This window comes from Protopterus annectens, chromosome 2.part1 (genome assembly GCF_019279795.1).
Source record: "Protopterus annectens isolate FY-2018-M chromosome 2.part1, PAN1.0, whole genome shotgun sequence".
In the NCBI taxonomy this organism is placed as follows: domain Eukaryota; kingdom Metazoa; phylum Chordata; order Ceratodontiformes; family Protopteridae; genus Protopterus; species Protopterus annectens.
Window position 1 is genome coordinate 417,638,925 of NC_056729.1, and position 16,649 is coordinate 417,655,573.

The 16,649-nt window shown below is 42.6% G+C and overlaps 1 protein-coding gene across 1 annotated transcript in view; it reads right to left on the reverse strand.

The window, feature by feature from the left end:
• LOC122794851 (SWI/SNF-related matrix-associated actin-dependent regulator of chromatin subfamily A member 5-like) overlaps positions 1 to 16,649 on the reverse strand; it is a 1,390,680-nt gene that overhangs the window by 784,803 nt on the left and 589,228 nt on the right. Inside the window, exon 11 of the mRNA XM_044063455.1 lies at positions 9,253 to 9,479. Within this exon, the coding sequence (XP_043919390.1) occupies positions 9,253 to 9,479 (227 nt within the window). The remainder of the gene's footprint in view (positions 1 to 9,252; positions 9,480 to 16,649) is intronic.

Genomic DNA, 16,649 nt, shown 5'->3' on the forward strand with positions numbered 1-16,649 from the left:
TGAGCAGAGAGCGTGGAGGCGTGGATCTTGATGGATGAAAAAGAGAGGCCCTTGTCCAGCATCTCAGTTAAGTATTGCAGTATCTGAGGAATGTTTGGGACAAGAGGGTCAAGGCTGTGTGCTTGGTTCCAGGCACAGAATCTTACATTTATCCGAGTATGCTTTCCTGGTGCTAGGCCTTCTGGCCTCCAGAATGACATCCTTAACAGCTTTGGAGAGAGGCATTGCTTGCTTGATTAGGGAACTTTCCATGCAGCTAGGTTTAAGGTCTTTAATTGGCTGTGAAGTATCTGATTGTTGTGCTGTGTCAGCAACTCTGGGATTTGAGGCAAAATCCAGGGTGGTTCTTGTACTAAGTTCTTTATGATTGGGTACCAGTACTGGCGTGGCCAGTCTGGTGCAATCAGTATCATTTTTGGCTCTTCCTGCCTGGCTTTTATGAGTACCTTTGGGAGGAGAGATAAAGAAGGGAAAGCGTATAGTTGTATTTTTTTTCCAGCTGAATGAGAGGGCATCCACTTTCCATGCTTGTGGATGGTAGCTCCTTGTGCAGAATTTCTGTAATTGGCAGTTCTTTGGGGAAGCAAACAGATCTATGTCCGGGCTCCACCATTTTTGTGTTATCATTCTGAATAATTGTGGATTCAGTTTCCATTCGTGTGGGTCCATAATGTTTCTGCTTAGGTCGTCTGCCAGTGTGTTTTTCTCTCCTGGCAGGAATTGTGCTTGCAGATGAACTTGGTAGTTTAGAGCAGTGTTCCACAAGGTCATGGCTTGTCTGCAGAGGGGGTAGGAGTGTGTGCCCCTTGCTTGTTTATGTACCACATAACTGTGGTGTTGTCTGTCTTTAGTAGTAATTGTCCTGGATGCAGTAGGTCCTTGAAAGCTATAATAGCATTTTGTACAGCTAGCACCTCTTTTTGATTGATGTGGAGATGTCTTTGCTCTGTGGGCCACTCGCCCTGGATACATTTTCCTGCCATGTGTGCTCCCCAGGCGTAATTCGATGCAACTGTTGTCAATGTTTGCCTGGCTGTGGGTTGAGTGAAAGGCTGTCCCTTGTTGAGGTGACAAGCTTGTGCCCACCATCAAAACTCCTGTTGTAGGCAAGGAATTAGTGGTATAACTGTTTCCAAACTTTGACAGTGTTGAGACCATACGCTCTTTAGGTACCACTGTAGTTTCCTCATATGCAGTCTGGCATATGGAATTAGTAGTATGCAAGATGCCATGTAGCCCAAGGCCTGCAGAATTTTTCTTGCAGGGAGTTGGGTCTTTGTTGCCATTAATTGAAAATATTGAGTCAGTTGTCCTTGCTTGTCTGGCGTGAGATAAGCCATCTGGGCCGTTGTGTTCAAGCTGGCACCCAGGAATATTATCTGTTGTGAGGGCACTAGTTTTGATTTCTTTTCGTTTACCGTGTACTCCAGGCAACTTAACTTTTTTACGTACGCCAGATGCTTTAGTAGAATGTCCTTGCTCTCTGCTTGAATCAGGCAGTCGTCCAGGTATGGATAAATTTGAATTCCTTTTTGCCTGCAAAATGCAATTACTGGTGCCAGGCACTTTGGGAAGACCCTGGACGCAGTAGATAAGCCAAAGGACAGTGCAGAGAATTGATAGTGCATTGAACCAGCTAGAAATCTGAGGTATCTTCTGCAGTTTTGTCTGATAGGGACATGCAGGTATGCCTCTGAGGTCCAATGTCACGAGCCAAGCTTTCTTGCCCAGCATGGGAATAAGCTGCTGTAGTGTCAACATCTTGAATTTAGGTACATCCAGGTAAGTGTTTAGTGTAGAAAGGTCCAGAATGGGTCTCCAGGCTTTGTCCTTTCTGGGAACCAGAAAGAGTCTGGAGTAAAATCCTTGTCCTTGTTCCTGTGGTGGCACCTTTTGAACAGCTCTCATGTCCATGAGTGCTGTAATTTATCTCTGAGTCTCTGCCCATTGATTTGGTGGCAGATTTGGCATTCCTTTTAGCCTTGGCAGGGTGTGAAAATGGAACCTATAACCTTGAGATACAATGTTGAGAACCCATTTGTCTTTGGTGATGCAATGCCAATTGAGATAGAAAAGTGCCAGTTTTCCTCTTAAGGGGGCTGCCAAGAGAGAACTGTTTGGCAGCTGTAATGGAAAGTCATTGAGTCTGTATTTTATAAGGTTGAGGCCTGTCTTCTCCTCCTTTCTGGCCTGGTGTGCCCCACTGTTGAGGCCTGTAAGGCCCTTGTGTCTGACCTCTACCTCTTGGACGTCTGTATCTGCCCCTTTGAGGTCTGTCTGTGACTGGAAAGGACCAATTCTTTGTTGGCCAATTTCTGCTAAAACGAGGAGGCTGAACCTATAAGAAATATTTCACCGTTTGCATAGATTTTGCCTTATCCTCCATCTTCTTTAATACCTCCTCTGCCTTAACTCCAAACAGCACATCCCGCTGCAAAGGTGCATCCAATAATTTTACCTTAACATGATCTGGTAACGTATGTTCTTTTAACCAAGCATGCCTTCTAATGACAGAGCCTGTAACTGCTGCTCTACAGGAGGCCTCTAAGGAGTCAAACCCACATTGCAAAGTATGTTTTCCCACTTGTTCAGCAGCATGCAATAAATCCTGCATTTCTTTTAAGTTAGGAGGATCTGAATCTGGAAGCATCTTTTGTTTCAACTGAGACATGAAAATTGCTGATATTTTAGCGTGTGAAACAGGCAATTCAAGGCTTTCATTGCTAAAGTTGCAGACATATATACCTTCTTTCCCCATCTGTCTAAAGCTCTGGAATCTCTGTCAGAGGGAACTGGGTTTTTTGCTGCTGAGGCCTTAATCCCTTTGGGTCCCTGAGAAACAGTTTCAGGGTCAGCAACGGGGCTTTTGTACAGAAATTTGTGAGAGTCAGGGACTCTGTAATATCTATCAGGTTTAACTGGGGCTGGGGGCAAGGAGTCAAGGTTCAAACTGGATTCAGTGTACACATCATCCACAATGTCTAGAACTGGCGGGATAGCAAGGGGTCTGTATTGAGGAAATAAAAGGAAGTCTGAGCCTTTTCTTGGATTCTAAGTAATCCTGACCTTCCCAATGGAAATGCTCCCTCATGGTATGTAAGGTCTCCCCAAAGGAGTAATCCTCAGGCGGAGAGGCTTACGGAATTGATTCCTCAGCATCAGAATCCTCACAGGGGGCTGAAGAATATCCTAGGTCCGAGGAAGAGTCAGAGGAAATGGACACCTGGTCAGAAGATTCATAGTCTGCATCCTGTCTGGGCCTTTTATCAGGAGGGGGATGGGACCCCCTGATCAGCGTGATTAGGTCCTCGACCATTTTTAGCATTTGTATCTTAGGCATGGAAGCCTGTCTTGGAGACAGTTGTGTCTGTTTCTTTGCTTTTAAGGGGGGCTTAGACTTAACAGAGGGTTTAATGGTTAACTGGATAGGTCTGAAAACACCCTCTGTAACTGTGGATTGGCTCAGCTACTTCGATTCCCTCTGTAGGTTTAGGACCGGTAAGCTGAAGGCCTAGTGCGTCCAAAGGCCCAGCCAGCTCCACATGGGAGTCTGATGCGGTCTGTGGTTCTGTGGAAGCGGTCTTCAGGGGCTGCGTAGGCACCTTGCTGAAAACCGGCGACCGGCCTAGAAGAGGCCTTGTCGTCAGTTTTGGGCCTCGGATGCCTGTCCTTGCGCTTTTTATGCATTGCGGTCGTCGGAATTTCCGACGGCATAGTGTAATTGAATTTTCTACCAAAATAATGGGCAAAATCAAACCGACTTTTAATAGTGCGCTTATTAAACCTAGCACAAAATCAACAACCAGTGACGTTGTGGTCAGGGCCTAGGCACGGAATACAATAGGAGTGGAAATCCTTATGAGGTATTTGCTTTCCACAAGAAATACAGTAATCATCTTTTATGGACATCGGTCTGAGGCAAGAAAATGTTTCCCCAACTGGGTACTTAGCTTTTTTAGAAGACTTTGGTTCTGGATTCGGAATGAAAATCAAAGGAGTCAGCCGACCGGCCCTTGCAAATTACTTCTGCTTCTGGCACCGCGCGGCAAGAAAGACTGGAGAAAATGGCGTTGGCTGCATCTTATATACCCCTGTCGCACTGACGTCAGGGAGGAGGCGACAGCAACGCCGGACCAAGACTTTGGAACTCTGGCCGACTGTGGGACCGCCAGATGGCAGGATAACCCAAGTGTAATGACTGCAGCAGTGTAACATGATGAACATCTAAGAGTCTGGAGTATAAACATTTTCCTTTTTGGTGTTCTGGAACTGGCTCCCGAGCCCTAAGCATGGTTTGGGGGAATGTCTGAAGCCGGAGGGTTTCAAAGGCTGCTTGAATTTGGAGCTTGTAGCCATTTGACATAATGTTAGATACCCACTGATCTGAAGGGATGAGGGACCAATTCCTTTGGAATAATAACAGCCTTCCTCCTAGTCTGGGAGAGGATGATAGGGGAGAGAAAGGGGAGGGAATTACCATGGATGAGTCATGGTTCTAGAACTCCCTGGCCAAGAAGTTTCTGAATGCGATTGCCTGGGTCTTTGGCCCTGTTTCCACCTCCTCTCCCTACTCCGCTTTCTTTGCCTAGCTTTAGATTGGGAGGGAAAGGACCTATGCTTAGAAAGGCAGTTTTGATTGAAACGTGGAGGTTGCACTTGCAAAAAGTCCTTAACAGTCTAAACAGACTTGGCGTTGTGTCATTTGTTTGAGCACAGCCACTGCTTTGGGGACAAAGAGGAAGTCCTTGTCTAGGAGGGCATAAAAGAGGTTAGATTTAACATGCCCTGGGAGGGACTGCTCTCTTAGCCAAGCTTGTCGCCTAATGACAGAGCCTGCAGCCACAACCCTGCTGGAGGCTTCCATACCATCATACCCACAGTGAAGGGAATGCTTTGCTACCTGGGAGTGGGATTTGCAAAGGTCCTTAACTCTTTAGAGAGCACCTTGGTTTGTATAGTCATAAGATTCTTGTTTCATCTGATCCAGTACAGTCTCCTGGTATTTAATCTGGAAATGACAGTTTAATGCCCTCGTAAGGTGGCAGAAGCGTAAACCTTTTTGACAAGTCTATCCAGGGGCCTACTTTATCTGTGGGCAAGCGTTTTTTGGATTAGGTAGTTTTGGCTTCTTTAGGGCCAGGGGTCATAACCTCTGGATCAGCTGTAGAATTCTTTAAGAGATGCTTATAAGAACCCAAAACCTTACAACACTTGCCAGGGTTTCTAGGGGGCAGGACGGAGAGAGTCTGGTTTCTAGGAAGAGTCTTGAAAGACTTATCCACAACCTCCAAAACAGGTGGTATTGCAAGGGGTTTACTTTCTGGGAGGTTGAGAAATTCCCTTATCCTTTTTTTGGACTGGGGGTAATATCTTGGGCTTCCCATTGGGAGTGTTCCCTCAAAGTGTGCAGGGTTGCCCCAAAAGATACATCTTCAAGAGAGTAAGCAGAAGCCAGGTTCTCCTCAAAGTCTGAGGCTTCAAAAGATTCAGTGTAAGTGCCCTCTTCAAAGACTGAATCCTCCTGGTCAGAATCCTAATCTGACTCAAAAGGACCAGAACGGAATTCCTTTTCTTTTTCCTGGGGAGGATTCAGTTGGGGGTTGCCTGGATCTAACCACAGAAATAAGGTCTTCAGACAGTCTTACAAGGTCCTGCTGATACAACTGAATGGGAGCTGGTGGGCCTTGGCTGGGGCTGCGAGTAAGCCTCTTTCTTAGAAGTAGCTCTTGGTTTAGGCCTGGCAATGTCCAAAACATGGATGTCCATCTCTTTCTGTAGCTTGGTTGCTGCAAAGGCCTGATGCTATGCAAACATGTAGTCAGTAATTCTGTGGTTGCCGGAAACACAGACCTGCAAAGAAGTCCCGAACTTAACCAACGAACCGAGTCCTATGGCTTAAGCAGATGTTGAGGGACCTGAAGGCAGCTCGGACTCTGAACTAGTCTCGATAAGAGGCCTGTATCACCACTGTAGTCATGAAGGGGGCTGCAAAAACACCTCACCTTCTTCAGTGACAGTAAGCCTGGGAGGAATGGTTGACGGTCACAGCAGGCATCAGAGGACCTATGCCTGGGTCATTTTCCTTCTTTTTCCATTTAAGAAATTCAGCTTTGGCTCAACTGGCGGATGTCAGAATGCTGAAGACCTGATGATTTGCTGAAGTGCCCAGCAAAAATCTTGGCCTTATGTCTTATGGTTCTAGTATTAAATCAGGTGCAGAAATGACAGTTGGGAACTTTGTGATCTGGGCCCAAGCAAACAACATAGAAGGATTGGAAGTCTCAGTGTGGAATCTGTTTACCACAAAGGAGACTATTGCTTTTCCTGATATTAGTCAAAAAGTGTAAAAAGGATTCCCCAATGAGGTACATAGCATTGTGAAGTCTTCTCTCTCATGCACTGATGCACTGACTGAAACTCTGATTCAGGCACAAAGCAAGAAAGAACAGAGCTTATGACGCTGGCTGACTCCCCTTATACCTGAGCGCACTGATGTCTGTCACGGTGTCTGCTGGCTGCTGGAGGAGGTAGATTTTTCTCTGGTAGTCTGGCTGGCCAAGGGCTTCCACGTCAGGAAATCCAACAAGTCAAGACTGCAAAACTGAAACACTAAGAACATCTGCTTATAGATTTAGCCAGCCAGTTTAGATAGTGACATCCAGGACAACTATCATACAAGTCTTAAAACATTCACTTTTTTGTTAAGGTGCTTGAGAGGATAGTGTACACCTTCAGCGAGAATCCTATCAAAGCATGGCATCAATGATCCTTCAGGTCACATTTAGGCAAGGCACAGCACAGATGGCTCTTTCTACAGGTAGGTTGTTAAAAGACTAGTGTGCGTGTGTGAGAGAGAGGAGAGAAAAACAAAACAAAAAGAACAAAAAGCAAAAAAGAGATCATCTGGATCCTTCTCAGTCTCTTGTTTGCTTTTGTTCTGATGGGTCATTTTGTTCCATTACACCATTTGCAGAATTAGTGTAGTATCTCTGGTGTCACTGCTGAGCAGTTTTGCCTCATACCTCTCAGGACACACCAAAAGGGTGTTATAAGGGTTACAACATCTTTCTCCCACCTGCTAAATTGTGGGATTCTATGTGGCTCCTTCCTTGGTCCTTTACTTTTCACAAAGTTATCTATTGCTGCTTGAGTACATTACTCATTTGAGTGGGCTGTATTGCAAGTGCTACGGTGGTGACACAGCTTTAACTCTTACCTCCATGACTGGTAGCAGAAAACGCCACTTGGGGATGCAGCCCAGAAAGCTAAAAGTATTCTCTCAACCTGGACGGAGCCTTGCCAGGGCAAGCTACTATAAAACCCAAAGCTCCGTCAACAGCTCTGAAGAATTCTCCTGAGGGGCATAAAGATAAACAGTAAAAGACATTGCTCATTAAAAAACAGCTACAATCTGGGCACCAGAGGATAGTGGAAACATGTAAATAGACAGATGCAGGCAAACTCACCATGGAGGGGTGGGATGTGGGGGGCATCAGCCATGCAGCAGTAGTACTAGCATGTACTGGACAGAGGTGCACAGCTTGCAGTATGAAAGCAAGAAGTGTATGCTTGGCCAACAAGTTGCATGTGCAAAAAAATGTGAAGGTATAGGTGGCATTTACATCTTCAAAAATACAAATCTGTCAATGGGAAAAAGGAAGAGATTAAAAAAATGAAAATATCTCTCATGAGTGCCTCGATGACAACTTTGTTGCGACAGTCTCTTGTCTCAGTGGTGGTCATAGAATGCATATATAGTCAAGACAGGGTCTTGATGGTCGAGGAGTACTGGAACAGTATATATATATATATATATATATATATATATATATATATATATATATATATATATATATATATATATATATATATATATATATATATATATATACACACACACACACACATAGATATAGATACATATATACATATACACACACACATACGTACATATATATATATATATATATATATATATATATATATATATATATATATATGTTTACAGATATATAGACAGACAGATATATACATATACACCAACAGTGAGAATGAAACCTATCGAGTATCATCCTCTTTCCTCGTCGTTTCTCATCTCCTTCTCTATGAGGCCTTCCTTCAGTGAAGAACACTGTGGAAAAGAATCTCTGGCTGTTTGTAAGAAGCTTGATTGACAGCCATATGGCTAAAGAAGCCCCCCCCCCAAAAAAAAAAAGGACAGAGAGAAATGGAAGAGATCTCTGTTTGGAGGGCCAGCCTCCACAAATGGTACAACTGGTACATTTGAAAACTGTTGCAGAAAGTAAGTTTCTCAATAGCAAATATAGAGGACAATTGCTGAAACTAATCTGAATTGACTACTAAGACAAATGACACTGACTGTGAAAGGCAATCTACTAGAAAATTCTCCTCAGAAAACTATATGGACTGCAATGAATCACCACCTACACCACCTACACAATGGTGACAGGAGAGCTGAGCAGCTTTCCAAAGTCAGGGAGAGTGAAAAAAGGTTTAGCTGGCATGTGACACGAGAAGCCATTTTACAAGCAGAGGGAATCTTTGACCCAGTGGCTCCTCAAGTGCAAGGCTTGCTGGAAGAGTCTGGAGAAGGGAGAAAGTCCTTCACTAAGAAAGAATCACACATTTCTTGGAGAACAGACTTCTCCAAGACAAGATTTCTTGAAGTAATATGATGTTTTGCATTACTGAGGAAGGGACATGCCAATATATTCATTATCCATCTCAAAATACATCAGATTGAGATCACTTCCTAAAGAAAAACATACTTCATATCTACTCCATTTAGAGACTTTTTGACCATATTTCTAAGTTCTGAGATTTTTGACCACAGTTACAAGTTGAGATTTTTTTTTACCACATTTACAAGTTCTGAAAAAAAACTCCTAAGACATATTTATGTTGTTGTACAGACATGAAATTGAAGGATAAAAAAGAAATGGCTAGCTGTTTTCTTCCTTCCCTTCCCAAAGGCATTTCTGTGAATACAGCAGCTAAGTGCCACCAGCAATCTTTTCCCAACATCACTTCACCAAAATGACACATCACGGCAGGGAGTTCTAAAAAATATGGAGCCAATCTAAGACAGCCGAGAACATGATTAGAGATTCTTTAAATACTGAGCTTTGAAATTTTCTACTACTTTATCACCTTGTGGATGCTAGACAATCAAGCTACTAAAATGCTCTTGGCAATAATCTGAAGTTGTAAGGTGCCTTGCTTTAACTTTACCTTGTTCTTTTAGCTTTGGTAAAAGTTTATCCAGCACTACCATCTTGCCACTGTTTAGCACCAAATGTGTATCTGTTGTGTAAGGTGGACCGGGTTCTGCTCCATCAAAAAGATAAGCATGGTTACAGCACTTGCGCAGCTGCATCAGAATGTTCAAAAGCCTCATTTTATCTAGTTTTCCTGATGAATTCAGTATGTCTATGTCCTTCATTAAAATCTTTGTATACCTAAAATTAAAGAAATTAAAAATGCAGTTAAACTCCAGAACATCAGAATCACCGCCTACACAATGGGCAGAAAGTCTCTGCACTATGAGCAAAAATATCACCTTAGACATGTATTTTTAGACATGTATTTGGCTATTTGGTGAAGTGTGCCACATTGAAATTCAGCTATTTGGGTTCCAGAATACAATATCTGTAATGCGGCCTTTTTGATGCCCATACTCCACTGCTCCTGGAATTATCCATATTATAAATATAAAGGGTGAAAGGTCTCCTACAAGAGACAAAAATCGTGCAGCCTCACAATCTGGATGTGGGTTTTGGCACATCTTTTCTGTCAACTAACAGCCCTTGCTCAGCTGTATTCTTTTTTTTCCTTACCAGAAGTACACATGCTAGTTTAAGATGAAGTGGCAGTCTTCTCCCAAACACAGACTACAATAAAATTAAAAAGTTCAGATAATCTTCTAGCAGCATTGGTAAGCTGCAGGGACAAACTTTTATATCCAATATACATTTTATTTTTCTTTGTTTTGTTAACCAAGTAGCAGCTCTCGCTACAAATATATTCAGATATAAAGCAGGCAGGACTTCCAGGTACAGACAATCATGCAATAAATACAGTAATTAGGTTACTAGGTCCAAATAAATTTGACATACTACACACACTAAAAGTACATACATTTACAGTTTAATTTGTTTGACACTGCTGTTTTATATATCTATAAACACTTGTATACCAGTGCCCAATAACAATAACTATATCCTCTCTGGTTATTTTTCTTGCCATAGGCCTCCTAAGCTTGACAGCTGCCATTTCTATTTTTTGTTGGAACAAACGGCTCGATGAAAGCTGGAAATAATGGCACCAGAATTATGCTTAAAGGAAAATTCAGTTAAAAACTTTTTTTTTTTTTAAATCACTGCTTGTAGATTTAAAATCCAGTCCTTTTACTTATACATAACATGATGATCTATTTATAGATGGTTGAATTCATCGACCGAGATTGACCATTTGAATGTGACAACACCCTTAATTCCATCCATCTTTGAGGTGCTGAAAATTCATAAAAACATTGAGCAACCTCCAATGAGGCCCACAGTACATGCCAGAGGATCAATTATGTATCCCTGTGCAAAATTTCTTGATGAAACACTAAAATCCCTGGTTATGGATGAGGAACATGTCTGTAAGAACTTGGGAGTTTCTCCATAAGATGACTACCATACCATTCAAGGAGTCATATATATCACAATATATATGTAAAGGACTTGCACACAGTCATCCCACATGAACTGGTGATGGAGTGTTGAATTTTTGCACCAAAAATGGATACAGTAAGATCACATTAATCTTTGAGACTCTATTGGAGATGGTGCTAAAAAATAATTACCGGTCTTTGAGAAAAAGTTGTACTTACAAAATAAGGGTGTTGCGATGGGTTCACCATGTGGGGTCTGTTCACCAATATTGTAATGGTCCAGTGGGAGAAGAAATAGGTTTCCTTCAGAATTATTTTCCCATTGTAGATTTTATACCGGATACCTGGATGATATGTTTATCCTCTGGGACAGGGACAGAGGAGACAACCCGACATTTATAGAGTATATTAATGCAACTACAGAGTTTTTAAATTTTACACATGAATGTAATGACCAGATTGCCTCTCTCGATATCCTCTTGATGAAAGATCCAACAAATCAAGATGCCTGTGTCTGAAATTCATAGAAAGTCCACTTATTCTAACAGTTTCCTTCACTTTGTCAGCTCTTATCCGTTAAGTCAAGAGAGAGCAGTAGTGAAGGGATAATTTGTTTGGACTGCAAGAATGGTGACAGTTGATGAAACTTTTTGAGATGAAAGTCAGAGGTTGAAGGACATGTTTAAAGTAAGAGTGTATCCAAATGATTTCATTTACAACTTAATGTATAAAGTGATGAATAAGCGAGAACAAAAGATATTTAATCCAAATTTGGAAAAGAAAAAGGCCATCTACGACAACAATGGGATTTATTTATTTGACATTTGTTGACTGGGTTAGTTCAATGGGGGCAGAGCCCTTTTTCAGTGAGACCTGGGGAGAAAAGCTTCACAATAAATACATTCAAATTGAGTTGACTTGTAGTAATACAAAAATATCACATAGACAAAGAATAACAAGTTAACATACATGGCAATTAGAATCTACATTTCAGCATGAGGAGGAATTGGAGTAAGGGAATTGAGCCTACTACTACCCAGACTTCAATCACACCCCAAAATCAGAGGGCTTTTAAGTGTGCCTTTATTACCACTTTTATAACTGATAGTATGGCAATAAAGGACATTTTGGTAAAAGATTGGGCCATCTTTAGGAAAGAGCAGGGGATAATCGAAAATGTTGTCTCACATCCATATGTGGTATATAAAAAGGGGGAAGAGTTTAAAGGCAATGTTCGAAAAAGGGTTGAATATACCCAAGGTAATTAACAACAACCCTGGAATGTTCAAGTATGGGAATTACCCTCAATGTCAACATATTCTTGCTGAGAAGGATTACCTTATCTCCACCCATGAAATCACAATTAGAAGGCATTTTGATTGCAATACAAAACGGGTGGTACACTGTGCATTTTGTTCAGCATGTGCATGCATTTACATTGGTAAGACAGAGAGAAGACTCAAGGAGAGAGTCTATGAACATATGACATTACAAACAGAAAAATACAAGTGCACTGTTTAAACATATACAGAAAAACCCTACCGATAGTTTTAAATTCGATACACTTGAACAGAATGCACTGAATGAAAAAGGGGGACCTCGGACTTTAACCCTTGAAAACAGTGAATTGTATTGGCAACTTTATTTGAATGCTGATCTCCAGCCAGATTTAAATGAAAATGTACCAATAGCTTGTTTATTAAAACTAAGGGCTCAGAGATGGTAAATGCATTTAAGTTGGTTTTATTGAGGAGCAACATTCAATTTTAAGTTTGAACTTAAATATTTATGAAGGCAAACTTTTTATGGGGTGGTGCTGGGCTGGGTGCCATAGTGTGGTATCTAAGCCTGGTGGCTTGCTGCAGATGAGAGTTGAACCTTGCAACTTTTGCTTGTGGGGTGACTGCTAAGCTAACCTCACAAGAGTGTGTCATATGAGTTTTTGTAAAAGTACAGTTGTGTACACTTACAATAAATGTAGATGTTCAAGTGTATTCACTGTTGCAGTCATATTTGGGTAAGCCTGAATTCCAAAGTCCAGGGTCCTGCGTCGGCTGCTGTAGCCCCTTCCCGGACGTCAGGGATATAAAAGAAGCAGCCAACGCCATTTTCTTCAGTTTTTCTTGCCCCAGATGTCAGGTGACCCCTGAAAGGGTAGCCAAAATTTATATTATTTTATATATATATATCTATATATAAAAATACATGCACCAATATAAACTTTACCTTCACCTACCAGCAAATACACCACATAGGTTGTATAAATCAGAGAAGGAAAGAAAAGTTCCAGCAGAAAAAAGGGGGATGGCGGGTGGGTAACCTGGACTGAGACAGTGAATACACCTGAATATCTACATTTATGGTAAGTGCACACAACTGTACTATGTTCTTTGGGTTTCACTGTTGCAGTCATTACATTTGGGTAGAGTCCCAAAGCTATGGTTGGGAGGCTGGAGCTAAACAGAATTACGAGAGGCTATGAGGCCCTGCAAAACTGCAGTGGCAAAGCCTGCCCTGGATTTAGAGGAGAGTGGCAGATGATAGTGCTTTGTAAAGGTGTGCACTGAAATCCAAGTAGCAGCCTCTAAAATGTCTTTGGTTGGTACTCCCCTGAGAAAGGCTGCTGAAGTGGCTGCAGCTCTGGTGGAATGTGGCCTAATGCCCTTAGGAACTGGCTTGCCATGTTGTAAATATCAGAAATGAATACAGTGGCCTATTCACTTTGAAACAGTCTGCTTTGAGATAGCCTTTCCTTATGATCCTGCAGCATATGCCACTAGTAATTGCTCTGTCTTCCTGAAAACTTTGGTTCTGTCCAAGTAGAATCTAAGCCGTCTGTGTACGTCCAAAGAATGAAGAATTCTCTCCCCCTTGTTCTGTGGATTTGGATAAAAAGTTGGCAGATGAATAGTTTGGTTAAGAGCCACACTGGACATCACCTTAGGCATAAATGTTGGGTTTGTCCTCAGTGAGACCCTGCCTGGATAAAAAATGATAAAAGGTTCCACAGACATGAGTGCCTGTAGCTCTGAAACTTGTCTTGCAGAAGTTATTGCTAGGAGCAGAGCTGTTTTCCAAGATAAAAACTTTATATCGGCAGTAGCAGCTGGCTCAAAAGGAGGCAGGGTGAGTTTTTCCAAGACACAGTTGAGGTCCCATGTAGGTATTTGTGATCTCCTTGGGGGCCTTAAATTTTTGGCTCCTCTGAGGTACTGCTTTAATAAAGGATGAGAAAAGATTGGTGGCTCTGTATTGTAGTGAGCCGACATAGCAGAGGCATGAATTTTAATTGATGAAAAAGATAGGCCTTTGTCCAGCATCTCAGTTAAGTATTGCAAAATGTGAGGAATATTTGGTACAGCTGTATCAGTCCCTTGTGCCTGGTTCCAAGCACAGAATCTCTTCCATTTCCCAGCATAAGATTTTCTAGTACTCTGCCTTCTGGCTTCTAAAATGACATCCATCACAGCTTTACTGAGAGATGTGTTTTGTAGGACTACATTATCCGCCATGCTGCCAGGTTTAAAGTACTGAGTTGGCTGTGCAGGATCTGACTGTTTTGCTGGGCCAGTAGATGAGGTATTTGAGGTAGGGTCCAAGCTGGGCATTGAGACAAGTTCCTTAGGATTGGGTACCAGTACTGGCGTGGCCAGTCTGGGGCAATCAGTATAATCTTTGGCTTCTCCTGCCTCACCTTAAGGAGTACCTTGGGGAGGAGAGGCAGTGGAGGAAAGGCATATACTGATAGGTTTTTCCAGCTGAAAGATAGGGCATCCACTTTCAATGCTCGTCTGTGATAAGTCCTTGTGCAGAATCTTTTTAGTTGGTAGTTGTGAGGGGAGGCAAATAGATCTAAGTCCGGGCATCCTCATTCCCTTATCATGCTGAAGACTTGTGGGGATCCATGAGGTTTCTGCTTAGTTCGTCTGCCAGAGTGTTTTCCTTTCCTGGCAGGAATTGTGCCTGCAGATGTACTTGGTAAGTCAATGCTGTGTCCCAGAAAGTCATGGTTAGTCTGCAAAGGGGGTAAGAATGTGTGCCCCCCTGCTTGTTTATATACCACATGACCATGGTGTTGTCGGTCTTTATCAGTAGTTGTCCCAGATGAAGCAGGTCCTTGAAGGCTGTCAGGGCATTTTGAACAGCTAGCATCTCCTTTTGATTGATATGCAGATGCATTTGGTTTGAGGACCATGTGCCCTGAATGCATCTTCCTGCCATGTGCCCCCCCCCCCCAGGCATAATCTGATGCATCCGTTGTTAGTGTCTGCCTGGCTGGGGGTAATGTGAATGGCTGCCCCTTGTCCTGGTGACAAGCCTTTACCCACCATCGAAACTCCTGTTGCAGGCAGGGAATGAGAGTAATCATTGTTTCCAGGCTGTGGCAATGTTGAGTCCAAACACTTTTTAGGTACCATTGAAGTTTCCTCATATGCAGTCTTGCATATGGAATTAGTATGCAGGATGCCATGAAGTCCAAAGCCTGCAGAATTTTTCTTGCAGATAACTGGGCCTTTGTTGCCAGCACTTTGAAATAGGTAGTCAGTTGCCTTTGTCTGGTGTGAGATACGCCATCTGGGCAGTTGTATTTAAGCTTGCACCCAGGAATATTATCTCGAGAGGGTACTAGTTTTGATTTCTTTTCATTGACTGTGTACCCTACGCATGTTAGGAGTCTTTTCACAAATGCTAGATGCTGTAGAAGAATGTCCTTGTTCTCTGCTTGAATTAGACAGTCATCCAAGTAAGGATATATTTGTATTCCTCTCTGTCTGCAGAATGCAATTACTGGTATCTGGCACTTTGTAAAGACCCTGGGCACAGTAGATAGGCCAAAGGGCAGTGCAGAGAATTGGTAATGCATTGAGCCAGCCTTGAATCTGAGGTATTTTCTGCATGACTGTCTGATTGGGACATGCAGGTATGCCTCTTAGGTCTAAAGTCACAAGCCAAGCATTCTTGCCCAACATGGGTAGAAGCTGCTGAAAAATCAACATTTTGAATTTTCCTATCTCCAGGAATGTATTCAGAATACATAGGTCCAGTATTAGTCTCCAGGCCTTGTCCTTTCTGGGTAACAAGAACAGTCTTGAGTAAAATCCTTGGTCCCTGCTCTTGCTCTGGTACTTGTTGAACGGCCCCCATGTCTATGAGGGATGACGCTTGTTTTTGCGCCTCTGGCCAGCTGTTTGCCTTTGGCAGGGTATGAAAATGGAACTTGTAGCCTTACGACACTATTTAGAACCCACTTGTCCTGGGTTATAACGTGCCAATTTTGAGAAAAAAGTGCTAATTTTCCCCCTAAGGGTGCTGCCTGGAGACGAGTGCTTGGTGCAGGCAGGGGGAAGTCATTGGGACTGTTTCCTGTATGGTTGGGATTTGTCTTCTCCAACTTTGGAGGTAGAAGCATCCCATTGCTTTGACCTGTATGAACCTTGCGCCTGGGATCTGCCTCTAGGGCGTCTGAATCTGCCTCTTTGAGGTCTGTATGACACAGGAAAGGACCAATTCTTTGTAGGCCAGTCCCTTCTAAACCTAGGTGGCCGTACTTGTAAAAAATCTTTGACAGTTTGCATAGATTTAGCTTTGTCCTCCATTTTCTAACACCTCTTCTGCCTTAACACCAAAGTATCATGCTGTAAAGGTGCATCTAATAATTTAACTTTGACATGATCAAGCAGATTTTGTTCCTTTAACCAAGCATGCCTCCTAATTACAGAACCCGTAACTGCGGCCCTGCAGGAGGCCTCCAAGGAATCAAAACCACATTGCAAAGTATGCTTTCCAACTTGTTCAGCTGGATGCAATAAATCCTGCATTTCCTTGTTTTCTGCACAGAGTTTAACAACATTTTCTGTTTAAGCATTGCCATGACATATTGCGGATATTTGAGCTATGAAACTGACAGTTTAAGGCCCTTATAGCCAAGGTAGCAGATGTCTAAACCTTTTTTTCCCCATCTATCCCAGTG